At 55.6% G+C, this 27,969-nt stretch overlaps 1 protein-coding gene across 3 annotated transcripts; it reads right to left on the bottom strand.

Moving 5' to 3' along the window:
• Positions 1–300: 300 nt before the first annotated feature.
• Positions 301–26,413, bottom strand: ATAT1 (alpha tubulin acetyltransferase 1). 3 transcript variants are annotated; one of them, XM_084648156.1, is made up of 12 exons: positions 26,236–26,413; positions 23,471–23,531; positions 23,008–23,099; positions 20,601–20,661; positions 19,764–19,877; positions 18,038–18,139; positions 17,388–17,433; positions 12,729–12,800; positions 11,119–11,338; positions 4,357–4,469; positions 3,866–3,911; positions 301–3,487 (listed from the first exon to the last, which is right to left on the bottom strand). In XM_084648156.1, the coding sequence occupies exons 1-12, from the start codon at positions 26,343–26,345 to the stop codon at positions 3,151–3,153; spliced, it is 1,374 nt and encodes a 457-aa protein (XP_084504282.1). In that variant the 5' UTR covers positions 26,346–26,413; the 3' UTR covers positions 301–3,150. The 3 variants fall into 3 exon arrangements, with proteins under 3 accessions (XP_084504282.1, XP_084504283.1, XP_084504284.1); XM_084648157.1 differs by lacking the exon at positions 4,357–4,469 and having other exon boundaries at positions 3,274–3,487; positions 26,236–26,408; XM_084648158.1 differs by lacking the exons at positions 301–3,487; positions 3,866–3,911; positions 4,357–4,469 and adding an exon at positions 5,657–8,909 and having other exon boundaries at positions 26,236–26,404.
• Positions 26,414–27,969: the final 1,556 nt, after the last annotated feature.

Genomic DNA, 27,969 nt, shown 5'->3' with positions numbered 1-27,969 from the left:
GGAGATCAGGGATGCATCCTTATGCATCCATTATTCCTTCTGGGTGGGGAGGCCCCAGGTGTCCAGAGTGAGTGGACTCCTTGAGGGGGCCCACAGTGAGAGACAGGCATGCTGAAGGCTCAGAGAGGTGTGCTTCCAGGAGGTGGAGGGGCCTACGGCTTAACCCCCGAGAGAGAGTGGACCCCCAAGAAGGGCTGTCACACTGTAGGGGGTTCCTCCCAGGGACTGTACAGAGCCGAGAGAGAGCACGAGTCCTGTGAGTCCGTGACACCGTTTAATTTTTTTTAAAAAGAGCTGATTTCTGACCTGAAATTCTTTTTTTAATGGCATGCTTGCCCATAAATCATGGCTTCATCTGATAATACAGGTATCTATTAAAATAGCAAATACCTGAAAATGACCAAAATAGTTAGCGAGAAACCTAAAACTGCACAAAATCCCAGTCCTCTAAAAAAGTGCTCCTTGGCACACAATGCCACTCAACTCCTGCTCTGAAGAAATCCATCAATACCATCTTCTAACTCAAATCCTGTGTCAAGTGCCTGTTCAAAGCCACTCTTGAAGACTCTGCCAGGGTTTTTGCCTGATCCCATTCTCAGGATCCTGCCCGTAATTGCTTTAATCAAACCGTTACGATGCTGCAAGCAAGAAGCAGCGAGCACATGCTTAATGAAGTTAGTGGGTGCTTGTGCTTCAGGTTAATAACAAGATCTCTCACTCATCATGGGGGACGGTTGCAGATCCATCTGCTCACGGGTTTGTTTACTTCATTCTCTTTAAAAGGCCCGACACCCTGCCGCTGTTAAAACCATCGTACAGGTGCAGAGGCCAGAACCGGCGGGATGGGAAATGTAAAACCCCCATGGCACTAAATAACCAGGATATGCAAACAACCTACTGGGGCTTGGCCTTTTCTGTACTGGGATCCCACTCCTTTCTGCCTGGAATCCACAGCACCATGGAAAGAGGCAGTGGCTCTCTGCTGTCTGGTCAGGGTCATAGCCCCTATCCTGAGAACCTTCCATTGACCCCGCCCCTTCCATCTCTGGCCCCACCCCTCTCCATTAATATTGACTCTAATGCCCCACAAGGAGCAGCCAGGGAGTGGGGGGTCTGGGAGCGGGCTGGGGGGGGGCATTGAGAGGCTTGGAGGAGAGAGAGAGACGGAGAAAGAGATGAATGATGGTGTCTAGATGAGGGATGAAAGACAGAGAGCAGGAAGGCAGGGGGAGCTCCTCCCCATAGATGTCCCACCCCCATAGGAATGTATCTTGGGCAGGGCAGTTGGGTTCTCCGCTATGACCCATGGCAGAATTTGACCCAGAATTAGTTGGAAAATGAGGGGGTGGGGGAGAGAGGCAGTTCCCTGTGAAAACATTCAATCTTTCAGCAAAAGTTCAAATAGGAAACATTTAGTCTGAAAAGTGAAATATTTTGATTTGGACAAGCTGTTACAGTGCCTCATGGGAGTTGTAGTTCGGGTGTCTTTAGGCCCAGCTACCTGGTTGGACTACATCTCCTATGATGCACCAGTCTCTCAGGGAGATGCATCATGGGAGTTGCCATTCAGAAGGGTTATTCTGCTGTAGGCTAGGCCGCCAGTGTACACATCTCCCATGACGTACCATGAATACGGCTAGCTTTTGGACATGGGTATTTTTAGTAAAAGCCATGGACAGGTCACAGATAGTAAATAAAAATACATGGCCCGTGACCTGTCCATGACCTGTACTATAACCCTAACTAAAATTTGGGCCGGGGCTCTGCAGGTGCTTTGCGGGGGGGCGATCTGGGGGCACTGGAGGTGCTGGTGGCGTGGCTTGGGACCCACATGGGTGCTGGGGTGGGTGGGTGACAGCGCACAGCCTGGGATCCTCGCTGGTGCCCCGGGGGTTGGAAGGGCTGGCAGGCTCCCTACCTGGCTCCGCGCAGCTCCCCGGAAGTAGCCTGCATGTCCCTGCAGCTGCAAGGGGGAAGGAAGGGCAGGGGGCTCCATGTGTTGCACCTGCCACAAGCTCTGGCTCTGCAGCTCCCGTTGGCCGGGAACTGCAGCCAGTGGGAGCGGCAGAGGTGGTGCCTGCAAGCAGGGGTGGCGTGCAGAGCCCCCTGGCCCCTCTGCCTAGGAGTTGGAGGAACATCCTGGCTGCTTTTGGGGAGTCCCCCCACCCGAGATAAGTGCCGCAACCCAACCCCCTGACCCAGCCCTGAGCCCTCTCCCACACCCAAACTGCTGCTGGCCAAGGGCAGCCCCTGAGCCAGCAACACAGGCCACTGCAAAAGACACTGTGACTTCCATGACCTCCGTGACCATGACAGACACGCAGCCTTAACCGTGAGCTCTTCGAGAGGGAAGGCGGTTGCATCATGGGAGCCCCTGGTCATGCTGCATAATGGGAATCGTAGTTCAGGTGTCTCATGCCCCCAGGTTCTTCCCTAGGTTGGGCTTCCTAATAGGACTACATCTCCCATGATTCACCACAGTCTCTTGGGGAAGAGAGGCAGATGCATCATCGGAGGCATAGTCCAGCCAGGGAGCCTGGTCCATAGTCAACAATGGGGACAGAAGTAAACTGAACTACAACACCCATGAGGCACTGTGGCAGCCTTGCAGAATTGAAATATTTTCAGGTTTTTTTGAGGTGTTGGGGGGAGGGAACGGAAATTCCCCACAAGGTGCAGTCACTTTTCACGGAACAATTCCATCTCGTCGAAAACCCAATTTCCCATCCAAACATGAGTTTAGAAAGAACATTTCCCACTGCCCAGCTCCCTGATGTCTCCAGCTCTGAGCCCTCCATGCAGTGACCCCCCTCCCTGGCTCCTCTCTCCTTGCCAACCACCCCTGTGAAAACACCACGGGGGAGAGGGGAAGGAGGCTGGTGCCTGGGCAAGGGGCCTCCTTTTCTCTCTCCAAAACCTCATGTGACACCCCTTCATAAACTTTCCAGACCAAAGCCACCAAGGGCTGGGATGGACCAGGTAGAATTTCAGGGGAATCATGCCAGCCAGTAGAAGATCAAGCTTATACTGGGATATCAAGCGACATGGGCCCATTGGTCCCAGCAGGGAGGAGCCAGGATACCGGGCTAGATGGGCCCGTAGGTGTGGGGTTCTGCAGCCATGCTGGCTTAGTGCTAGCTGCCCCCCTGCTCACCAGGGCCTGGTGTTGCGATACTCCTGCTTGTAGCGGATCCATTGGGCATCCCGTGACACTCCCGCTACCGTCCAAGATGGCTGCTTCCCCCATGGCACCCCGGCTGGGTCGTACCACCTGTTGCTGGGCCGTGGAGGGAGGCAGTCCACAGGATCTCCTAGGCCAGAGGGCTTTGACTCCGGGGCCGCCCGGACGCCTGGGTCCTTAGTCCTGTCTGTCAGGGCCGGCTCAGTGGGAAGGGAGGTGCCCTCAGAGTAACAGACCGTCCCACTTGGCTGGGGTAGGGGAGCTGGATGTGATGTGTCCTGGCTGGTGATCATTGTGCTGTCCAACCTGACATAGAGAGAGGGAGGCACCAGTCAGTGCCGGGGGGGTGTCCCCTCGAATACTGCTAGAGTGTGGTGGGGGGTAGACGTGGGGAGCACAAGCCAAGGATCGGGGGAGGGGAGGGCTCCCAGCAACGAGGGAGGTGGGCCATGTGAGGAACAAAAGCCAGAGGAGGAAGGATCACAGAGGAGTCCGAGAAGTTGGGGTGCTGGTGGCATGGGGTGCCCGGGGAGGGATCCCAGCAGAGGGGAGGCAGGTGGTGTGGGGAATGTGGGTTGGAGGGGGGTCATGATGGGGTCCTAGAAGTGGGGGGAGAGCAGGTTGTGGAGGTAGAGGGTGTCCTGGAGGTGTCCCAGAGGCAGGCAGCGGAAGCACGAATCTTACCGGCCTTCTGAGTCCTGGAGTCTCCTTAGTGGCTCTCGGCTGCTCTCTGGGTCAAGGAGCAAAATGGGGAGTGAGCAGCAATTCTTGTAACGTCCCTGATAGTCGCTCCCAGTCCCCCCAACCCTCGCCACCTCGGGACTGCAGGGAGCAGGGAGGAAGTGGGGGGCTCAGTGCACCTGGCAGTCAGTGCTGATCCCAATGCCCAGTGCAGCAGGGTGAGGGATAGAGGATCAGCAAGAGGAGACCAGCGAAGATGTGGCAGGACTCCAGCTGGCTCCAGGGGGCTAGGACAGGACCCCCTGAACTGCCAGACTCTGGGGGCAGCTGCAGCCTGAGTGCTGGGCTTCGAGGCAATGGGCGAGAGCAGCAAGATGTCCACCTGCCAGGATGCCAAGAACCGATCCCAGCCCAGACACACCCAACCCCGCCCACAGTGAGAGGTGGAAACCCCAGTCCAGCTCGGGGTGGGGCCCTGCGCCCACCCCACTCACCCGCTCTCCTCTCAGCGCCGCCGGCCACCCCGTCAGGCAATGGGGCAGGGTTCCCGTAGCGGCTGTAGGAACTCCGCTGAGCCACAAGGCCGTCCTGCCCCACAGCGCTCCTCCTGGAGGAAAGAGGGGAGGAGACGGGGGTGGGGCGTGATGAGGAGGAGGTGGAAGGTGAGGGGTGGGGGGGATGCCAAGCTGGGAGGGCAGACATGGCATGGAGTCTCATGGGACGGGAGCACAGAAAACGTGATGGAATGGAATTAAGGTGGGGGGTTCAGCAGGGGGCACTCTCCCCTCACAGGTGGTGCTGACACCCTGGCCCGCACCGTGCTGAAGGGAACAGGATGGCAGCTCGGCCTGGGGCACTCCCCCTTGCACTCAGTCCTGATCTCGATGCCCTTGTTCCTGACAACCCTCGTGATCTTGAAAGGCCTGCTTTGCACAGGACCCTGTCCAAATCCCAACTCTGACACCTGCATTTCACCTCCCTGCCCTTTCCCCCTACAGGATCCACTGACCCACTTCACTTCCTGTCCTAAATGGCTGCAGAGTCCCTCTGCGGCTGTTCTCCAGCTGCCCCACCCCAGAGGTGGCTGCATTTCAGTAGAGGTGGAAATCACTCTGGGATCCTTGGAGGTGCAAGATGGTAGCCATGTAAGTGATCAGTCTACTGGCCTGAGAGGATCCCAGCTGATACAAAGCAGCGAGGACAGCGCCTGGCAAACCCATCCTGGTTTATACTCCAGAGCCAGGCAGCACCAAGGGACCCTGGCTGGTTCTGCGCAGACCTTCAGGAGGGGTTCAATCAAACTGCTGCGCTTAGCTTATTATTCAGGGTACCCAGTAGCTGGTGAAAGGGGCTGGCTAGGCAACCACTAGTGGTTCTGTACCCCCAGACAGACCCACCCTCGGCAATGTGCTGCATACCTGCAGGGATCGATGAGATTCAATCCGCAAGACCCAACTCCCTTCCCAGAGCTGGGCATAGAACCCAGGAGTCTTGGCTCTCAGCCCCCCCTGCTCTAACCACTAAACCCAACTCCCCTCCCAGAGCCAGGGATAGAACCCAGAAGTCCTGACTCTGACCCCCACCCAGTTCTAACCACTAGACCCCACTCCTCTCCCAGAGATGGGGATAGAACCCAGGTGACCTGGCTCCCAGCCCTCCCTACCCTAACCACTAGACCCCACTCCCCTCCTGATGGCACAGCTCCATAAGATGGTTCCAGAGCTGAGACGGGCAGAGCAGTGCAGCTGCCCTCGGCCCCTGCGGTGCAACAATAAACGACAAAAGCTTCCATGGAACGTTTTGAATAATAATAAAAAAAATCTCCAAACTTTATTGAAATGTAAACAAAAGCTCACGTTCCCGCATTGAACGCTAACGACCGAAGGCAGCTCAGAGCCCTGGGCAGCTGGGAGGGGACAAACGGGGGCAGAGATCAAAGAAAGACATTGTCAACCCAGTGAGCTAGCTGTGCGCTCGAAGGCTGGTGGACAAGACCCTGGGCTGGGAACCAGGAGCTCTGGGCTCAGTTTCCAGCTCTACCACTGAGCGGGTGTGACCTTCGGCAAGTCCTGGAGATGCAGATCCTCCCAGGTATCTAGGTGCGTAACAGTGAGTTCAGTGGGCATTGTGACGGAGAGGGGACTTTCTGTCGTATTTGTATGGAGGCCTGTGTGCCTCAGTTTCCCCTGCATGTGGCACTGGTACCCAGAGGAGGAACACTGATTTAAATTTGCACTCACGGCAGGCTAAGAGACATAGGTGGGGGTCCCCTCCCTGCCTGGGTGGAGCCGAGAGCCCTGAAGGAACTGACCCAGAATAATAAGGGGGCCAGCGACCGAGCTCCAGGGCCTCATGGATTTCCCTGCCACTCTGCCAGGAAGCTGAGCAAAAAGCCCAGAACAAACGAGTGACAGGTGGGGGAGGAGTTCTGGCTTCCGGGGGGGGAAGCTGGGAGCGGAGGAAGGAGGTCGGCCTGAGAGACAGAGCCTGATCATGGAGTTTGCTGTGCTTGAACCTTCTTTCCTCCACGCTGACCTAAGAACCGCCAGCTGCCGTGTGCAGGGTGACTAACCAATGGTTACCTTGTTTCAAAAAGGCTGCCATTGTCACAGTATTGACGGGAAGCACGGAGTATGGGGAAACTGAGGCATACAGACGTCTCATATAACTACCATAGAACATTCCCACTTCATCACAGGTATCTACAAATACCTTTGAGGATCTAGGCATGAATTTCTCTGGCCTCAGTTTCCCCATCTGTAAAATGGAGAGAACAATCCTTCCCTTATATGCCTGGTCTGATTGTCAGTTCTTTGGGGCAGGGCACAACGGGGACCTGATCTCAGCTAGGGCAGGGACTGTCTCTCCCTGTGTGTCTGTGCAGTGCTTGGCACAACAGGGCCCTGATCTCAGCTGGGCCTTCAGGTTTTAATATAATTTAAAAATAACTGCACCAGATTCAGGGCAGGGAGGTTTTGAACCAAAGTTTTCCAGTGTTAATAATTATTAACTAATTAACACTTTCATTAAGCCTCATGACATCCCTGGGAGATGCCCTAATTTTATACTTTTTTACAGATGGGGAAACTGAGGCACAGAGTGGTGAAAGGACTTGCCCAGTTTCACATAGCGAGTTTGTGAAGAGACTCAGGGATCTCTACTCCCAGCCGTCCTACTTTAACCCACTTGGCCCCACTGCCCTCCCAGAGCTGGGGATAGAACCCAAGATTCCTTACTCCCAGCTCCCCTGTTGTAACCTGCTAGGCCCCTCCTCAGCTCTCAGAACTGGGGATAGAACCCAGGAGTCCTGGCTCCCAGGCCCCGCTGCTTTAACCCATTAGACTCCTCTGCCCATGAACAGCTGTGACGCCTTCAGGGGAACGGGAGCAAAAGCAACTGAGAAGTCATTAACAGTGGTTCCCTTTGGGGGCATCTGGGTACTGGCCACATCCTCTGTAGATCTCTACCATGGATCTGTCAGCTGAAGGGACCCCTCGGAGGGATCTGGCAGTCAACAGTGGATCCCTCCTGAGGCTCTAGCCATTGGCAATTTGTAGACAACCTTTTTAGGAGGCATTTGTAATGGAGCCATGTGGCAACCCAGGCAATCAGGAAGCTGGGGGCGGACTCTATTTGTTGGATTTAGCAATTGGCAACATGTAGTAGATCACCTTTGGAGGACCCAGTAGCCTGTCGGTTTTGGGTGTTGCTAAGGCAGGCCCCTTTTCAGATGCACCAGTCAAAGAATGCAACTCAATCTTAGTTTGGTTTCAGTGGTTGGCAGCATGAAGTAGATCCCTTTCTAACCTACTCAAGAGAATAGAGAAGCAGATCTTATTCTGGAGTCAGTACTGGTGATCTGCACTGGATCTCTTTTAGATCCAGCCACTGGGAAACAAGGAACGTGTCATATTTTGAAGCCAGCAACTGGTAATCGGCAGCAAATCCCTTTTAGATCCAGCAACCACACAAGACAAAGGGACTTTATTTCAGAGTCTTCTGTTAGTGGGCCAGAGTGGATCTTTTTAAATCTACCGACTGCAAATCACATGGGATCTCATTTTAAAACCAGGAATTGGTGACCTGCAGCTGATCCCTTTTAGATCCACCAATTAAGAAACATAACCAGTAATTGGTGATCAGCAGTAGATCCTTTAAACCCAGCAAGCATGAACCGCAAGGGGCACCTTGCTCTAGACTCCACGCACACTGGATCCCACTTAGATCTACCGAGAAACATAAGGGGATCCTTTTTATGATGATGAGATTAGTATTTTATGATCCTTTTTAGATCCAGCCACTGAGAAAAATAAAGGGATCCCTTTAAGTCAGCAAATTAGTGGATTGCTTTTAGATCCACCCACTAAGGAATACACATGGATTCTATCCTTAAGTCAGCCACTGGTGATCTGCAAGTAGACCCAGCAACGATGACACGCAAGGGGACCTGGTTCTAGAGTGGATTGACGAGATCTAGTTTAAGTCCACTGGCAATCTATAGTGGATCCCAGTTAGATCCCAAGACAAACAAGGGGGTCCTATTTCTGAGTCTGCAGTTGCCAATTTGCAGTGGATCCTTTTCTTTAAATCCACCTACAGACAAACACAAGGGGAGGATCTGATCTGGCACCAAGCAGCAGATCCCATTTCGAGATCCGGCACGGGAGGGATGATCAGAACCAGATTTCCCACTGTAAACCTCTGAGAGCTTTGGATCCAAAGTACAACATATGCATATTTAAAAAAAGGGGGTGGGGGGGAACTACCGTGCTAATGGGACCGGATCCCTCTTCGGAGGGAGTTTTAGGATCATTCCATAGAAAAACAAGCAGCCCAGGAAAAACACCCACTGAGCCCCGGAAATAACCCAGCATCTGCGCCAGCCCCACCGAAGCCTATAAAAAAGGGCTGTGGAGGAACGATGGGGCTGAAACCCCCCCTCTCGCCGCCTGAGATCTCAAGACACAAATGGACGACCAAGCCGGGGCGGGGGTGGGGGACACAGCGGCGACGTCAATAGCTGTTTTTTTCCGAGCGGGTGAGGGAGCTGGGATGGGGAGGAGGGGGCAGAGAGAAAGACAGAGAGAAGACAGGTTAGATCCCAGGCAGGCTGGGGGAAATGTGACCAAGCAAGATCCCTTTCCCCCCCTCACCCAAAAAGAGATGGCTGGTGACTTCTGGTTCTTATCCCGCCTGGTCTCCTGAGCTACTGTGTGGTTCTGGGGGCGCAGTGGGAATGGCTAAAGGCACCAGGTGTTGGTTCTGCTGGGCCAAATTCAGCAGCGCAGGAAAAAGTGGGAATGACCCCCCCACACCCTCAACTGGCTGGAAAGCAGGGGGCAAGGGACAAAGCTGGGTGACTAGCCCAGAGCTGAACTGGCTGGCAGTGGTGTCAAGTGAGAGCAGCTCGGAGCGTGGCTTGCACTGATCCAGACCTGGGTATGCAAAGCATGAGTGTGCAAAAGTTAGTGCAGCTTGCATGGATCCAGCTGTGGGTACAAATCATGAGCGTACAAAACCAGTGGGGGTTGCATTGAGCTGGCCCCGGCCATGTAAATGGTGAACCTGCAAAATCAGTGCACCCCTCATGGATCCAACACGCTGAGCAGGCAAAGTGTGAGTGTGCAAAATCAGAAAACTTTGCATGGACCCAACACTATCGTGTGCAACACAAGCATGCAAAAGCAGCACAGCTGATGTGGATCCAACCTGGTGTGCAAAGCACAAGTATGGAAAAGTGGTATGGCTCACACAGGTCCAACATGCTGGTGTGCAAAGGGTGGGTGTGCAAAACTAGTTGGCTAGTCCAACATCTGAGCTTGCAAAGGTTGAGTGTGCAAATTCAGACTGGCTCACACAAATCCAACCTCTGAGTGTGCAAAATCAATGCATCTCGCACACATCCAGCATCTGAATGTGCAACAAGTGAGCATGCAAAATCAGTGAGGTATGCAGAGATCCAACATGTGTGTGTGCAAACAGTGAGCATGTAAAAACAGTGCAGCTCACACAAATCCAACACCTGACCTGCAAAGGGTGAGCAAGCAAAATCAGAGCAATTTGCATGGATGCAACATGGTGGTGTGCAACATAAGTGTGCAAAATCACATGGCTCCAACCTGGCATGCAAAATCAGTATGGTTTGCACAGATCCCACACCACAGTGTGCAACATGAGTATAACATGGGCCAGTGCAGCGCTCGGTGGGAACATACAAAAGGTGGTCTCCTTGCACGGATCCGGCACTCACCCACAAAACTAGTGCACCTTGCACCGATCTGGGACTCGCTGCGAACGGGAGGCACCAATCTAGCACTCAATGCGGACGTGCGGAAGCAGGGGAAACAGCACCAGTTTGACACCTGGCCAGTGCAAATCGAGGACAATCTGCACTGACTTGCTACTAGAGCGAATATGCGACGCTAGTGGGTGGGGATCTGGGCCTCAGCGGCAGCGTGTGCAGCCCGGAGAAGGGGAAAAGTTTTGCATGGGCACACAAACCGAGGGCTGGCAGTTTGTGCAAAATAAGGCCAACTCCCCCCCAAGGCAGCACTTGGGGTGGACGTGCAAGACGTGGATGATCAGGATAAGCGTGCAATGCAGGTGGTCCAGCCAGGGCTCGCCAAACGACGCAACAGCTGCTTCCACCTCCCCAGTGCTGAGCAACTCCCCCTCATTCACAGCCCCACTGAGTCTGGCCCAGAGCAGGGAGGCCCCACATCCAGTCTGCAGCTGCCCTCTCCGGACTGCGGGAGGGGACAGAGCTGAGCAGCTGTGCATTAACGCAGTTCAAAACATAGGACCAGGAGAATGAGGAAGAGGGTCATGCTTCCCCTTACCTGCTCTCTCCTCTGGTTCTTGGCTGAGTGAGAAGATACCACCCTGCACCCACATCCCCCAGATTGCCAGGACCAGACGTCAACCAGCAGCCCAGATCCAAGATCTGTAGGATCAGAGGCCAGCCTGTGTTCTAGATCCTCAAGATCTCATGGGATTGGATGCCATCCAACAGCCCTGCGACCCAGATCTCCAGAACCGCACACCGCCTGGCAGCTCAGATCCCAAATCCCCAGGAGCAGGTGCTGCCCAGCAGCCAAGATCCCCGCTAATGGAAACCACCTGTAATCGGATGCCGCCCAGATCCCTGTGACCGGGCACTACCCAGCAGGATGCCCTCCGTAAAAGGGCCCAGGCTCCTAGGCACAATGCTGGCTGGGTCCATCAGGGTTAGAGTGGCAACGTCCCCCGTCCCGTACCTGGTTCTTCGCCTCTGGGCGGCCGGCCCGCCCGGCTCGCCGTTGAGCAGGTGGTGGGCGGCCGCATGCGGGGGGCAGAGGCGCAGGTTCCGCAGCAGCTCCTGCTCGTTGAGGAAGGGCTTGAGGCAGGTGCGAACCGGCGAGTTCCCCAGGCTGCTGGAGCGGGTCAGCGAGTGCGACTGGTTGAAGGGCCAGGGTGGCTCCACCTCCTCCTTCAGGACTGAAGGGAGATGCCCAGGATCAGGCCCTCTGGCCCTGCTCCGTGCCCCCCACCCCCCTTCCTAACCCAGGTACAGCCTGGGGGCCCTGGGGATCCTGGATTAACAAAGGGGAAGGGAGTGAACCTTGCAAAGTCATAGAGTTCTGGGGCCTCCTGTTGCTAGAGGTGTCCAAGATGTGTGACAAAGGGGCACGTTAAGAAAGACGGGCCCAGGTTGTTTTCCAGCTCTCAGCCTCTCTTGTCTAGGGATGGCCCAGTGGTAAGGGTGCTTGTCTGGGCCTCGGCAAACCCAGGATCTATTCCTGGTTCTGCCCCAAACTCCCTGAATGACCTTGGGAAAGTCACTTAGCCTCCATGTGCCTCAGTTTCCCCATTTGCAGAAGGCAGCTAATAGCAGGGCCCTGCTTCCCAGGGCTACTGTGAGGTGCTCAGATCCTATGATGATGGAGGCTAGATAAGATTGATAGAACATAATACGGACAGTCCAGTCCATCTGCCTATGCTGTGTGGCGGTAGCAATGGGATGAACCCCTCCAGCTAGCAGTGTGTGTGTGTGTGGGGGGGGTCCATTCTGTCCTCTCTGCAAAGTGGGGGGTGGGGATCTGCCCTTCCCCATGAGAGGGGAGGTGGCTTCCCCCACAACAGCTGTGGGAGCGGCTCCTGGAGAGGGCAGTGTGGTTGACGGCTGATTGGTGGGTGCAGTGCGATCATTGTGCAGGGCAGTAAAGAACCCTCGGGGGGTGCGCTGGGTGAGGGAAGCAAAGAAGGAAGCAGAAGGGGAGTGGGCAGTGCAGCAGCTGGGCTGGGGGCAGAAGGGAAAGGGGAATCATTCTAGCCCCCATTCCAGTCAAAGCAAACGGAGGGCCATACTGAAAACCACACGAGCCAGCAGCCTCATTTCAGGGGACCCCCTGTCACAGCCCTGCTGAGTCCCTGTGTGGTGACACTAGGCAGTGCAGGCTGGGTTAGTCAGGTTAAGGGCCCACAGGGTCCAGCAGTCTCAACCCCCCTTTGATGTTCATTACAGCCAAGTGCTGCCTCTTCTCAGCCACTGGGGCGCCACACCAAACCTCCTAGGATTGTTTGGGGGCAGAGGGGCACATCCTAGGTGGGGATACTCCTGAGCCAGCCAGTCCCCCATCCACAGGCTGGATCACAGCCAGCGCCCCCATCCCATTCCCCACCCCCTGAGCCAACCAGACTGCTCCGCCCCTCCCCCCGGGCTGGATCAGAGTCGGCACCCCCTACAGGGGAAAGGCCCTGTGTCTCATTCCCCAGCCAGCCAGTCCCCCATCCACAGGCTGGATCAGAGCCAGCGCCCCCTAGAGGGGAAAGGCCCCATGTCCCAGTCCCTGCCCCCCACCCTGGGCCGGCACAACGGGTCTCTTACACTCTCGGTCTGTCAGAGAGTAGGGTTTTATCTCCTCCTCAGCACGTTTTGGAGGCAACTTCCTCACCGGAGCTGCAGGGAGAGGGTGAGAAAGGTCAGTCCCAGAAAGGCAGAGGCCAGAAGGGGTTGGCCCAGATCGTAACTACCACATCCCAGAGCTGGAGGTTTCAAACCCGTCCTGGGCTCACCGGAGCACTCCTGGCCTAACTTTGATTGCCAGCTCTTCGGGGCAGGGCCGGTCGCTTTGGTCTGGGTCTGTACAGTGCCAAGCACAACGGGGTCCTGGGCTGTGCCTGGGCTAGTAGGCGCTACTGCAGCAAACGCACCCCAGGGTCCTGGCCCAATCTCACTATGGCTGATTGCATTGTACTGCCTCTCTAAGCACCACACCCTGTAGGTTTCCTTTCCTTTCCAAAACATGCACTGTTGCTGTTCGCCGTTAAATGGATGCTGCACCCCATCCCAGAGGTGGCTGCATCTCAGCACTGGCTGATTGATCCCTGTGCCAAGTTGCTGTGCATCTGTTCTCCAACTACCGCACCCCAGAGATGGCTGCATTTCATCCCTGGATGAGCAATCCTTGTGCAGCATCACTGTGCAGCTGTTCCCTTCCTGCCCCTCCCCAGAGGCGGTTGCATCTCAGTGTCTGACGAGCAATCCCTGTGCAGCGCTAATATGCAGCTGTTCCCCAGCTGCCCCACCATGGAAGAAAGGGGCAGGTACCCTAGTGCTTGAAACACTGATTGCTAGACTCGGCAAAGCCCTACAAAGCAGCGTGTAGGGCACCAACCCATCACTGAATGGGATGCGGCCCCATGAGGCATTAGCATTTCTACCAGGAGGGGTCCAGTTGGAGCAGAAGCAACATTCGTCGCTATTATATCTGCATTCCCCTACCACCCAGTCACTGCTCAGCAGCTGTCCAAACCCAGAACAGAGAGATGCTCCCTGTTTTCAGAGACGCTTGGGCCAACCTATCCAAGAGCAGCCTCTGACTGTAGTCTCCCTTGCATGTTTGGGCCCCTGTCGCCTAGGATCCGCTTTCTAGATTTTAAAGGCAGATGGGACACTTGTAATCTGAGCTCCAGGATAAGCCAGACCACAGAACGGCTCTGGATTGATCCCTGGTTGAACCAGAGCAGATCTTTTATGGGGAAAAAAAAAAGACCCGTTCTTGATTTTAAAATCTCCAGTGATGGAGAATCCAGCACAGCACAGCTGGGCCAACCATTAATACCCTTCACTGGTAAAAATATACCAGTCTCAATCTTCCAGCCGTTGAATCTCGTTAGACCTCTGTCTGCTAGACCAGCGTTTCTCAAACTGGGGGTCCCAACACAAAAGGGGATCTCAAGACTATTGTAGGGCAGTCGCGAGATCACACAAATTATAGGGTGACCAAACGTCTGAGTTTTCCCAGATATGACCTTCTTTTTGGTCCTCCAAGCTCCGTCTGGGTGGATTTTTGAAATACAAACAAATGTCCGTAATTTTCTCTTGCTCGTCATTTTTCCTTGTCTTCAGAGCTGGGTGCCCGGCCAGCTGCTGTCGCTCTCCGGCCACACAGTTCTGAAGGCAGCACTGCCATCAGCAGCAGCACAGAAGTAAGGGTGGCAATACCGTACCATGCTGAGCGGCCAGAAAGTGACTGCAGCTGGCCAGGCACCCAGCTCTAAAGGCAGCGCCGCCAGCAGCAGCAGCACAGAAGTAAGGGGGGGGGCATAGTACGGTTACTTAGCTTTGTAGGGATCTGCACTCATGTTGCGAAAGCTATGTCTGGTACCAAGAGTGAGGTGGGTTGGCACAGCCTGAAATATTTTCAAAGGGGGGCCCAGCAAAAAAAGTTTGAGAACCCCTGTGCTAGACTGAAGAACCCCCTACTATCAGATTTCTCTTCCCCATGCAGGTACTGCTAGACAGTGATCAAGTAGGCTGACCAGATGTCCCAAGATTAGGGGCTCTGTCTTAAATAGGCAACTCTATCCGTCGCCCCCGAAAAAGAAGTGTCCTGATTTTTCATGCTTGCCATCTGGTCAACCTAGGATCAAGTCACCCCTTCACCTTCTCTGTGCTCAGCTAAAGTGATTTGCCCAAGGATCCACATTTCCCACTGTCTATGAGTGGCATTGTGCGTGATCAGCACCTCTGAGAGCCAGGCTGGAGGTGTCTGGAGTCAGGCAGCCCATGACCAAGGGGCTGGAAATCAGAGGCCATTTGATATGATGGCCTGGGGGTGTAACCAGTAGGAGATGGCAGCTGTCCCGAGCTCCCCGCTCGATGCATGTGGGAGACAAAGGACTCTCTTTGTTCCAGCTGGGCAGGCTTTTGAAAACACAAGGGAATGGAAATCGTGTGACAGGGATAAAGGCGTCTAGATAGGGACGCTGATTCAATCGGTCTCTGCAAGTCCCCGGCTTGGAACGTAGCGTCCCCTCCCCGCAAAGCAGGGCAAATTGCAGAGCTCGATCCCGCATGCTGCCTTTCAGTGACGGCTTTCAACCCTGGCACAGAATGGATTAGGGCGGCAGGGCGTGGTGTGGTTGAGTTGCCTCAAGAGGGCGACAGAGCGCTGCTGCATTGGCCAGCCTGCTCCTGATGCTGCTATAGGTTGGCGCTCAGAGCATGGTACTGGATGAATGATGGGAGGGTGGAAGACTCAACCCCCATGCCCCGGTGTGGCACTAGAGGGTGCTGTGCTGTAGGGAGCAGGGTGGGGGCTCAGGAGGGAGTGCTGTGCTGACCCCAATGCCCCAGAGCAGCACTAGGGGGTGCTGTGCTGCAGGGAGCAGGGTGGGGGCTCAGTAGGGGGCGCACTCCCCTCAGTAAGTGCTGACCCATAGTCAGTAAGTGCTGACCCAGTGTCCTTTCAAGGTGCCAATCACTCACATTCAATCAGGCACTCATTCTTCATTCTTCTCCTCCTAGTCCCACTTCCACGAGCTTTCCTACACTTTTAATGGAGTAACTGAAGAAAAATTCTTCTTCACTTCCTGTCCCAAACAGCTGCTAGTAACTGTATTCGTCATATCTGGCCTTATGCTCTGGTATGAGTATTAAACAGCTGCTATGCCCCACCCCCAACACGGGTCAGTGGTAGGTGAGCAATCCCTGTGTTCCTGCGTGGCTGTTATCCAATTGCCCCACCCCAGAGGTGGCAGCATTTCAGCGCTGGTTAAGCCATCTCTGGGTGGTGCTGTTGCATGGCTGTTCATCAGCTGCCCCACCCAGAAGTGGCTGCATTTCAGTACTAGGCTGAGGATCTCTGTGAAATCTTGCTGCCTGGCTGTTAAGGAGCTGCCGCGGCCCACCCCAGAGGTGGCTGCGTTACAGCTGTGGTTGAAATAATGCTTGCATGAGGTAACAGCCTGTCAATCTGCACAGAGATGAACGTGCCATGTAGACAGCAACAAGCTGTAATGTGCCACTTGCTCTGCACATGGAGGTGCCGAAGCGGCGGTAGGGAAGCTGACAAGATGGGGTCAGATCAGCCGAGGTTCGGGGGGTCATCACAGGACAGAGGAGAAGAGTGGGCTTCTGTGTGGGGTTCAGGGCGAGATGCAGGGGAGGAGACACTCAGGGAGAGGTACGAGTTCCTTACTGCATTGATGCTGCTTAGAGAGAACGCCACCCCCAGGGCAACGGAAGGCATGGCAGCATGGGGGCCAGGAACCTCAGGCAGGGAGGATCTAGGCATGCTAAGAATGCACCAGCTCTCTATATGAGATGGGCCCGAGCATGAGGGGGAAAAAAGGGCGAGGTTAAGTTCCAGAGGCATTCGGTAACACTGCCCCCCACCCCTCCACCGCAGCTCTGGGACGATCAGCAGCGGGAGGAGGAGACGAAGGCAGCACAAAGGGTTAAATCCCACTGATATGAATGAAGTCAGCATGAGCCTGTGGAACTCACGGACACGGGAGAGTCCTGAGGCCTGGAGCTTAACAGGATTCAAACACAGGCAGGGTTGCCTAAGGGTTAGAGCAGTGGGCCGGGACACAGGACACCTGGATTCTATTCCCTGCACTGCCACCTGGCCTGCTGGGTGAGTCACTTCACTGCTCGGTGCCTCAGTTTCCCATTCTGCCCTTTGTCCGGGTGAGAAGCAGGATACAGCAGAGGTCCTGTTCCTTCCCCGCAAGTCTAGCTGTAGCTCCTTCTTGGGGGACTACAACTCCCAGAATGCACCTGGCCTTAAAGGGGCCAAACCCCAATTTTTGTTTCCCGTTTGCTCGCCACCCAGGCTAGCTGGCCCAGCTGGCCGGGAAGGGGTGAAGACCACCTCCCTCTTTTGCTTCAGGCCTGAAGCCCCACAAGGCAGTGGAAAGACAGGACCCACCAGGCAGAAAGCAGGACTGAGTGGTGCTGTTATCGCTCCGATTAGGGGTGTTTGCTACCCCCTCGGGGCTGCCACTTGCCCTCCAGATTTGTTGTCTTAGCCCCTGGTCTAAACCCCAGGCCTCTGGGGTAGCCCTGCCTATGCAATGGGGTAGCAGGACTGACGCTGACCCCTAGGGGGCAGGCTGGGCTTTGCAGCTGCCATCAAAGCAGCCCCCAGCTGGCGGCTGTGACTCAGGGATGTCCCTGGGCAGGGTATGGGCTACATGTTAGGGGAGCGCCCCCTGCTGACGGAGAGGGAGGGCCACCCACGGCCAGGCCACTCACCGTGCTGGTCAGCAAAGAAGCCCTCGAAGATCACAAAGTTGTTCACCTGGGAGAAGCGAAGGCCACGGACGATGAGAAACTCCTGCCTCTGACGCCTCCTGCCCCCACTCCCACTCCCCCGCCTGGCGCCAGCCCCCAACACCCCAGTACCAGCCGCCTTCCCCATCCCCGCTGCCCCCATTCCGCCCCAGAGACAGCTCCTCCCCTAACTCCCCGCCAACCCCATTGTGCCCCAGCACCAGTCCCCCCTCCTCCCTTCCTTTACTCCCCAGTGCCAGCCTCCCCCACCCCCATTCCCCTAGCACCAGCCAGCTCCCCCTCCCCCCCGATACCCTCATATGCCTGCCCTTCGCCAGCCTCCTCTTTGCCCTGCCCAGTCATGCTCAGGCCCCTGCTGCTCCAGGAGGACAAAGGTGGCCTGAAGCCACATCCAAGCCCAGGAGCGGGGGAGCTGAGAATCAGCCCCTCTGGCCCTCCAACGTGGCAAGAGCCTTCTCCTCTGCAGCTCCCTGGCATGGCTGGCAGCCGAGAAAGTAGCTGCTCCTGATAAATCACTCAGTACATGCCCTCCGCCGCCCCAACGGCACAATGGGGTGTATCCGTCCCTCACCCCCGGAGGATGATGGGAGGAGCCAGAGGGTGCGACTCACCTGGGGGATGGTCCCCTGGAGGTTGTAATGCTTGTGGAGGAAGCAGAGGAGTTTCTCCGAGGGGCGATCCACGGCCAGCTGGTGGGGCTGCACTCGCTCACGCTGACAGCCGGAGAGGAGACACAATCGGGGACTAGTCAAGGTCACAGGGTCAAGATTAAACACACCCACGGTACAAGCAACATCTTCAGCTAAGGGACTGGCTGGCGCAGGGGGTGGGGAATGGGTGGGGCCCTACCAAATTCACAGCTCCAATCTGGTCCCTGGTTGGGAGTCTGGCTGGGTCAGGGGGGCAGGGAATGGGACACAGGGCCTTTCGCCTCTAGGGGGCACCAATTCCACTCCAGCTCCAGGTCAGTAGCTGCTGAAGGTTGTTCCCATCTGTTGGCCCACATGTGAAAGCAGTTGGTGAGCACAAACCCAGTTCCTGGTCAAAACCACCACCTCTAACTGGCCACTTCCCAGCAGCCTCAGGCCTGGTCACAGACTCCGGATACCAGACCGACCACTGGTCTGGAATCCAGGCTCAGATGGACCAATGGGGTCCCCCAAAGATGTGGGAATACAGGTCCAGATGAATCAATGGGGTCACGCATTGTGACAGTCAGGATCCAGACACCCCAAGGGGAGAACAGGGGGTTTGAACCCGCCAGAATAAGTGACTGAATCAATTGGTTGTGGACAATATTACTGTATATCAATATATGTCAAGGGTGGTCTTTAATGAAAGCTTGTAGTGACCTGAACTTTGTGGCCATGAGGAAATCTGTGTACAGGCTCTGGTGATGACCATATGCACGTATGTTCAGAACATTGTAACTGTAACCAGGATTCAACTACAGCATCACCTCCCGACAGGGGTGTGAAGCAATCAGGCAGGCAGGGGCACCAAGCATTGGCCTGCCCAGGGAAAGCTCATGGTGGATTACTGGAGTTAATGGAAAAACACTGAAACTGACAAGAAAACCCCAGTCTTGGAAAACTAGGTGAGGAGGGAGTTTCCCGCACTCTGTAAATTCCCACAGTCTGGGCGGGGGGAACATGAAACCCATAAAGCCTGTCCAAAGGGAAGAAGGCTTGAGGAAGTGAAGGCTGTCCAGGGCTGGCATCTAAGCAGGGTGCTGTCTGTGGCCCACTAGAACAGAGGGCGTGCTGGGAAACCGTTCAGGTAACTGGCATCAGGAAAGGGAATTTGGCTAACAGAGAAGCGTGAAGCCTGAGACAGCGTCCTTTATTTTCCGCGGAGCTCATCCGCGTTGGCTTTCCCTCACTATTTCCCCTTTGGCACTGCGATTTCTCTATTCAATCAACTTTTCCCCTTATTTCTCCTCCAAGCCGGGCTCTAGGATGCAGCCTGTGCGACAAAGGGAACTGATAACTGGGGGCAGATTTCACCCCTTTGGGGGGGGGGAAGGAGGGGGGGGTAATTCAGAGAGACAGGTTTTTTTTTGGGGGGGGGGACGACGACATGACGACTTGGGCTAATGGGGCCACCTTGCAAGGAGTAACTAGGTTGGTGGAAGCCAGGGTGAGACCTTTATGCCTGGAATCAGAGCTCCGAGCCGTATGGGCATGATGGCACCCGAATTTACAAGGCAGGTGGTGCCAGACCCCCTCACTGGTCTGGGTGATCCCCAAACCCTCCCACCCGGCATGGTAGGGAGGCAGGAAAGGGGTGAGAGGGACCCTCCCAGACAGAGCAATTCCCTTGGGCCCCTGCTCTCACCTGCAGCATGCACTGGAAGAGCTCCTTGCCATAGCCGTGCCTCTGCAGCGACTCATGGATATAGAAGTCCAGCACGCACAGCGGCTCCACCTCGTTGTGAGCCCCATGGCGATCCTGGGAAGGGGGGGCGGGAAGAGGGAGGGAATATGCAGGCAGTGCTGAATAACCAGGGGGCCCCCAGAATAGGTGACCTGCCCTGAAAAGTCAGGGAACCTGGGAGTCCTGGCTCATGGACACCCCTGCTCTAACCCACTAGACCCCACTCTCCTCCCAGAGCCAGGGATAGAACCCAGGAGTCCTGACTCCCAGCCCCCCCCGCCCGACCCCCCCCCATTCTAACCCACTAGAACCCACTCCCCTCCCAGAGCCAGAGTTAGAACCCAGGAGTCCTGACTCCTAGCTCCCGCCGAACCCACTAGACCCCAACTCCCTCCACAGAGCCAGGGATAGAACCCAGGAGTCCTAACTCCCAGCCCCCACCCATGCCCCATTCTAACCCACTAGAACCCACTCTCTTCCCAGAGCCAGGGATAGAACCCAGGAGTCCTGATTAAAGCTGGGTGAAACTTTTCCAACAGAGGTTTTTCCCCTGATGCTGAAATTGATCCAAGTAACAAGGATCGCAATGTGAATGGAACACAAAAGGCCAGTTAGACAGCACACCACTGAGGTTAGCACAGACTGTGAGGGGACAGTGCCCCCTACTGAGCCATCCACTCTGCTTCGTGCAGCACAGCACCCCCTAGTGCCGCACTGGAGCATTGGGTCAGCGCTGACTGAGAGGGGAGCGCATCTCCTATTGGGTCTCCAGTTCAGAGCTGCATTACAGCAACTCACCAGCAGGAAGAGCTTCTTGTAGCCGACCTTGAGGAAGCCGATTATGGCCCCTTTCCCTGCTCTGCAATGGGGGAGGAAAAGAGGGGACATTAGCGAAGGCATCAAGTTGGGAGAGAGGAGACAGAGGAGACACACACTGATGGGAAGCCACGATTGTCCTCTCTGTGCATGAAGTTCCTCTAGTCTCTATGGTACCAGCTTCATAGGGTCAGAGGAGCCATGGACAGGTGAGCGAAGGTCCCATCTAATCCTCCAATATCTATGGTATGGTGAATGTAGAGGGGGAGGGAATGAGAACCTGTGAAACTCACTGCTGCAGGACATTACCCTGTCAAAGAGCTGAATGAGGCATAGGCGCCAACTTTCCCTGGCACCGGTGGGTGCTCGCCCTCCCCCGCCCTCACTCCAACCCTTTCCCCAAAGTCCCCGCCCCAACTCCGCCCCCTCCCTGCCGCTATTGGATCCCTTCCCCAAATCCCCGCCCCAGCTCCACCTCTTCCCCAAGCATGCCACATTCCCCCTCCTCCCCCCTCCCTCCCAGCTGCGCAGAACACCTGTTTTGCAGCGCAAGTGCTGGGAGCTAGGGGGAAAAAGCAGGTGTGACGTTATTGACATGAACTGGGACCATATAGATCATTGTTGCAACCAGGGTCCTGTAGTGGCACCAAAGCTTGTATAAAGGGGGTCAAATAAGGTGTCTCAGACAAGGTTATGGTTTGCTGGTTATGATTATGCTGTCTATATGTGTGTATCATTTTTGTAGTTAAAGTTATGAATATTGGCTCTATACTGTCTATATTTCAAACTTATGCTATTCTTCTGGGTGACACCCCAGAAAAGTTGGTGTCAGCTCTGCCTAGCCTGCTTGATGGCCCATTAAAGACCATCAGCTATACAACAGACCCTTTGAGAGAAGGCAGACACACCTCGGTGACTTAGCAAGGTATGCAGGGACATGCCTATGGACAGAACTCTGAGGTTTTTCCAGGCCATGTGATGGACAGCTTGTCTTTAGGACAAAGAAAGAAAGGTATGACAAAGAAAGACCACATGGCAAGAGAATATAAAAAGCTGCTGCAGCTCCTCCGTCTTGTCTTCAGGCCTGCTTCATACCTCGGGAGGAACTTTGCTACACTGAAGCTTTGAACCAAGGACTGAAAGACCCATCCCAGCTGTGGATGTACTCCAGAGACTTGATTTGAACCTGCAGTTTATTCTACCACTGCTGCAAGCCTGAACCAAGGACTTTGCCATGACTGTGTGTCATTGATTCCATTTAACCAATTCTAGCTCTCATCTATATCTTTTTCCTTTTATGAATAAACCTTTAGATTCTAAAAGGATTGGCAACAGCGTGATTTGTGGGTAAGATCTGATTTGTATATTGACCTAGGTCTGGGGCTTGGTCCTTTGGGATCGAGAGAACCTTTTTTCTTTTACTGGGGTATTGGTTTCCATAATCATTTATCTCCCTAACGAGTGGCACTGGTGGTGATACTAGGAAACTGGAGCGTCCAAGGGAATTTCTTGTGTGACTTGTGGTTAGCCAGTGGGGAAAAACCAAAGTCCTCTCTGTCTGGCTGGTTTGGTTTGCCTTGCCTTAGAGGTGGAAAAACCCCAGCCTTGGGCTGTTACTGCCTTGCTTTAAGCAATTTGTCCTGAATTGGCACTCTCAGTTGGATCCCACCAGAACCAGCATCATTACAGCGGGCACGCGGCGTGCTCAGGGGAGGAGGCGGAGGTGATGGGGGTGATGGAGGAGGGCAGGGGGGCGGGGAGCTGCCGGTGGGTGCAGAACACCCACCAATTTTTCCCTGTGGGAGCTCCTGCCCTGGAGCACCCACGGAGTCGGCGCTTATGGAATGAGGCAGGTAGGGGAGCAGACAGGTGTAGACACATCCAATCCTCAGGCTTCAGGACAGGAGTTGATGCCCACCTGAGGAAGGGGGTGGGGGCCAAGAAGGAATCTCTCATCATCTGAGGGTACTGCCCAGTGGGGAGCATTGGGGGAAGTTTATAACTTTCTCAGAAGTACCCAGCACTGGTTGCTGTGAGGGGCAGAACCAAAGTGTTCACTGCGCTGATCAGGATACTGGGGTAGATGAGCCCATGAGTCTGATGCAGAGAGGCAGGATATCGGGCTAGATGGGCCCATGGGTCTCATGCAAGGAGGCAGGATACCAGGCTAGATGGGCTCATCAGTCTGATCAACGGAGGTGGGATACTGGGCTAGATTGTGCCAATGGTTTGATCTGGGAAGGCAGGATACCAGGCTAGATGGGCCCATGGGTCTGATCTGGGGAGGCCAGCTAATAAACCAGAACAGCCCACTGGTCTGATGCAGAATGACGTGCCCTTCTCCACAGGGATGGCTCGGGAACCAAACCCGGGTCGCAAAGGGACTCACGTCTTCACTTCATTGTCCTTCAGGATGTAGAGAACGTGGTGGTTTGTCTGCATCCGCGAGGCACTGGTAATTGGGGCCGGCAGGTTCTGGGCCTAGAAACAGATTTGGGGTGAGCTGGAGCAGAGGGCAAAGCTGTGCTGGGGAGGAGAACAACCACAGCTCAGCCCTGGATCGGACCCAGTGCCTCCTGGCCCTCTAAGCCAGCCTGTACCCTGCCCTGGGGCCACGTCGAAGTCAGCGCCCCCTAGAGGGTAAAGCCCCCGCCCTGTCCCATTCGCCACTCTCCTGAGCTCACCCATTTTCTAGCTCACTGATGAGCCTTCATCTTCAAATAACAGGGCGGGGTAAACAAGGGTGGAAGAGCTCACATCTGGCTGACCCTGGTACCCCTATTTCCCCCCACCCCAGAGCCTAATCCCATCCCACGTGCCATTAACTCCTCGGTTTCCAAACTCTGCCTTACCTTGGCCGAGGCCTTGCCCATCTCGTCTATGATGGTCATGAGCTGCTGCTGCAGATCCACCCTGAGCAGAGGAGAGCAAAGGAGTTAGGACTCGCTGGAGTCTGAGCCACCCACAGAAGGAGGGACTGTGCCCAACCTTTGCTGAGGGAAAGGGGTCTGAGCCCCTAAATGCCATAGGGGGTGGGAGGGCCGCAGGAGGTCAGGCTGTGTCTGAGACGCATTCACATGGAAAAACATCAGCAAGACCATACCTTATTGTTCTCCAGCTACCAGCCTCCTCTGCTTAAGACTACCCCCACTCCCCTCCCAGAGCTGGAATAGAACCCAGGAGCCCTGGCTCCCAGCCCCCTCATGAACCCACTGGACCCCACCCCTCTCCCAGCTGGGGGTAGAACCCCTGGAAGGGTGGCTGTAATGCCCTGGCCACCTGTCTCCCCACCAGCCCACCCCCTCAGTCCTTTAACATAAAAACCCCATGTAAGCCACAATGGAAGGGCCTCAGGGGATCGTGAGGGACTCTCACAACCCACTGCACTCTGGTGCAGTCCATTAGGCAATGCAGACATGAAGCAGCAGCAGCAGAGAGGAAAGATTTAATCGGCTGTATGTTGCTGACAGCCTCTCCCCAGCTCCCAGTGCAAAAACTGTCTAACAGTGAGTGTCTGAAGGGAGGAGGATTCTTTAGAGGATGGAGGGGGGAGCTAAGAGGGATGGGGAGGGCCTCTCCAACTGGGTATCAGGGCCCATCCCCTAGCGCTGGGCAGATCTTTGAGCCTATGCAAGTGTCTCTCCAAGGGAGGAGGGCAGAGTGTGAGCACTGAAGATATTTTGACCTCGGTCTGGACAAAGGCCTGGAGAAATAGAATGTAGGGATCAATGCTGCCCAGCCCGTCTGGGGCTGGAGTTGATGGAATCCAACGGAGTTTTGCCTTCTGCTGAATTCTGTTACTCCTTCCCCCGCTGTTTACAACTAAACACCAAGATCTGTTCTAGCTAAGGTGACCAAACAGCAAGTGTGAAAAATAGGGACAGGAGGTGGGGGGTAATAGGAGCCTATATAAGAAAAAGACCTCAAAATTGTGACTGTCCCTATAAAATCGGGACATCTGATCACCCTAGTTCTAGCCCACTAGACCCACTCCCCTCCCAGAGTCAGGGACAGAACCCAGGAATCCTGACCTCCAGCCCCCCGCTCTAACCACTAGACTTCACTCCCCACCCAGAGCCAGGGATAGGACCCAGCAATCCTGATCCCCAGTCCCCCCTGCTCTAACCACTAGACCCCACTCTGCCCCCAACCCACCCTGAGCTGGAGCTAGAACCCAGGAGTCCTGACTCCCAGCCCCCCCTCCCCCTCACTCTAACCCACTAGAGCCCACTCCCCTTCTTGAGCTGGGAATGGAACCCAGGAGTGCCCCACACACCCCAATCCCCAGCCTATGTTTCTCAGTCCTTCACTGGGAGGGACCACACTCTTCCATAGCCAGGGTTACATCACTCCAGGTACACTGTGGCACAGATACATGGCACTGCTGTGCAGATACGTGGCCACCTGGAGATGCAAGGCCCATGGCTCACTAGTGGAACTGTGGGTTGTAGTTTACAATATGTGGGGTTCTGGCCCTTCCTCTACCTCCGCCCCATAGTTCAAAAGTCAGCAAAACACTCCAGAGGCCATTTAAAGAAGTGACTTCGTGAGGAAGAGGTGGCAATTACCCAGCATGCTCCACAGGCAAGGGGTGGCAGATTATACCCAGCACAGGTGGTGCAATTTACCCAGCATGCCCCTTTTACCCAGCTGCACCAAAGTCCAATCACATGAACAGCTATTACCCATCATTCCCCAGGACAAGGGTGCCTAATACCCATCATATCTGGGGGCAACAATGAGGGATAGCTATTACCCATCACACCCCAGGGCAGAGAATAGCTATTACCCATCATCCCTGGAGTCTTTGCCTCCTATATCCCCAAAACACCATTGTGGAAGGCTCCAGAGGAACCAAATGGGGGGGAAATGCCAATGATCCTAACGGACCCAGGCTCTCCAAAACAACTCCACCCTGGTGCCGCCCTCAGTTGGACACTCTGGGGTGCTCTAAATCCAGCGAAAGCCAGCCTGGCAAAGCCTGGACACAGGCTGACCAGGGGGAAGCTAAGGACTGACCCCAACTGTGCATGGGGAGAGCGCTATGGCAAACCCTCACCTGCTGCCTGGTGCAGGGCCCCCATCTACACCCCTACTCCAGTGCCATTAGTCGGGATAAGTGACAACACCACGTCCTGGCTGCAGTTTTGGGGCAGTGGTGACAGGCATCCCCTTCCCACCACACACTGGGGAAGGAGCACCTCTCATGCCCTGGGGCGGGGTGATGGGCACCCATTACCTATGGGATCCTCCCGGTACCTATCATGTCCTGAGGCAGGAGACACCTCCTGTTACCCATGGTGCCCTGGGGCAGGGTCCCATCCTTACCCATCGTGCCCTGGGGCAGAGGTAATGGGCACCCATTACCCAAGGTGCTCTGGGGCAGGGTCCCGCCCTTACCCATCGTGCCCTGGGGCAGGGGTGATGGGCACCCGTTACCCGTGGTGCCCTGGGGCAGGGTCCCCCGGGGCAGGGCCCTCCCCTTACCCAAGGTGCCCTGGGGCAGGGGTGATGGGCACCCGTTACCCATCGTGCCCTAGGGCCCCCCCCGTGCCGGCTGCCATGACCCCTGAGCGGCCCCGCGCCGGGCGGGGTGCCAGGCCGTTGCCATGGTTACCTGTGGGCCGCGGTGTAGCCGGGCCCCCGGCGGCCCGGCGGCTGGAGGTGCTGGTCCACCGCCGTGACCCGCTCCCCAAGCAGCGCGTCCACATCGAAAGGGAACTCCATCGCCCGCCGGCATCCGGGTCCTGCTGCTCGCCCCCCCGCCCCGTCCTCCGGCGCGCGGCGCCCGTCTAGCAACGCGCGCCCCGCCCCCTAGCGACGCCCCGCTTCCGTGGCAAGCGTCCCACGCCTGGTCCCGCCCCTAGCAACCGGGCCTCCCTAGCAACCACGGGCTTGAGCTTGCTCCGCCCCCTCTCTCACTCTGCTCCCTCCCCCCAAAAAGGGCCATGGGCGCCTCTCACTCCTGCCCGAAGGCACGACGGGCAATTTCTGGTCCTTGTCCCAGAGCATGATGAGTAATAAGTGCCCATCACCCCTGCCCCAGACCCTGATGGGTAAGGGGTGCTCATCATTTTTGCCCCAGGGCATCATAAGATCCCAATAGCTGTCCCCCAAATCCAAGTCCGCCCAATATCCGGGAGCACCCAAAGCCTCATCACCCTCAAACTACGGGATCCACCTAATCTGCCTCCCATTAAAGGGGGCTTCCCATAGGCTGCCCTCCAAATAGAGGGGCCCACCAATTTATGATCGGCAATTTAGGGGACTCCCCCAACTCCAAAGGCTCACCCTTCTAATGAGAGGACCCATTTAATCTGGCTCAGATAAGGAACTACCTCTGCCTCCTCCAATGGACAGGACACCCTAATCTGGTCTCCATCATAGGGATCCTCCCAATAAACAAGTCCTTCTGCTCCCTGAAGCTGCCTAACCTATGATAGGGACCCCCTGGACTGCCCCCCTCATTCTGCCTTCCCCCTCACTCCATAGGAACCCCCCCCATCTGGTCCCACCATTATACAAGACCCCCAAAACAATGGCTCCCCCATCACAGGGAACCCCAAGGACTATCCGCTACCATAAGCACCTCCCCCAACCTGCCACCCCCCGTAAGAACCCCCTTACAGTCTAGTCCCCCAATATTGGAGAGCCACTTATAACAGTCTGACATCCCCTCAAATGATGAGACACTCTTAGTCTGGATCTCCCAGTGGAAGGGCCCCCTCAGTCTGTCTCCCCCATAATAACACTGGTCCCTCAGTAACAGACCTTCCACTCCCAACCCTGATCTGTTTCATCCAAGGGTGTATTACAGAGGTGACCCATCCAATCCTGGGGGACACCCCCACCTCCGGGCTGGTCACCAGGATGAGGGAGGAATATTGTAAAGGGCCAGCCATTCCACCCCTCACAATTAAAGAAGAGGGCACCTCCTGTCAACCACGGTGGTTGGGGAAGGGGAAGAGGCAATTGTGGGGACCTCCCCTCCCACCCACAGATAGATTCCCCCACTTCAGGATAGGCTGCAGTGACCAGGGCAGGGGGAATATCATGGCAACACCACTGTCCCCATCCCTAAAGAGAGCATAGCCCCCAGATCAGGCTGCAAGAGGGAGCTCAGTACCACAGAATGGGAGTCTCTATAGGCCACCCCCCCAAAAGACTTTTCTGACCCATCTCCTATTTTATACTATGGCCATCACTGTGGCATCTGGGATCCCAGCTGCCTAGGATTTATGGGAGCATCTGGCATGGAAAGGGAGAACCCTGATAGAAGGGGTTCCCTAGCCCACTGAGGGGGTTAGGACAGGCAACACTATGACAGCAGAGGGGAGCTGCAGGCTGGGGA

Source organism: Lepidochelys olivacea (genome assembly GCF_965140295.1).
Source record: "Lepidochelys olivacea isolate rLepOli2 genome assembly, chromosome: 14".
Taxonomy (NCBI): domain Eukaryota; kingdom Metazoa; phylum Chordata; order Testudines; family Cheloniidae; genus Lepidochelys; species Lepidochelys olivacea.
This window is presented reverse-complemented; position numbering and strand designations above follow the sequence as displayed.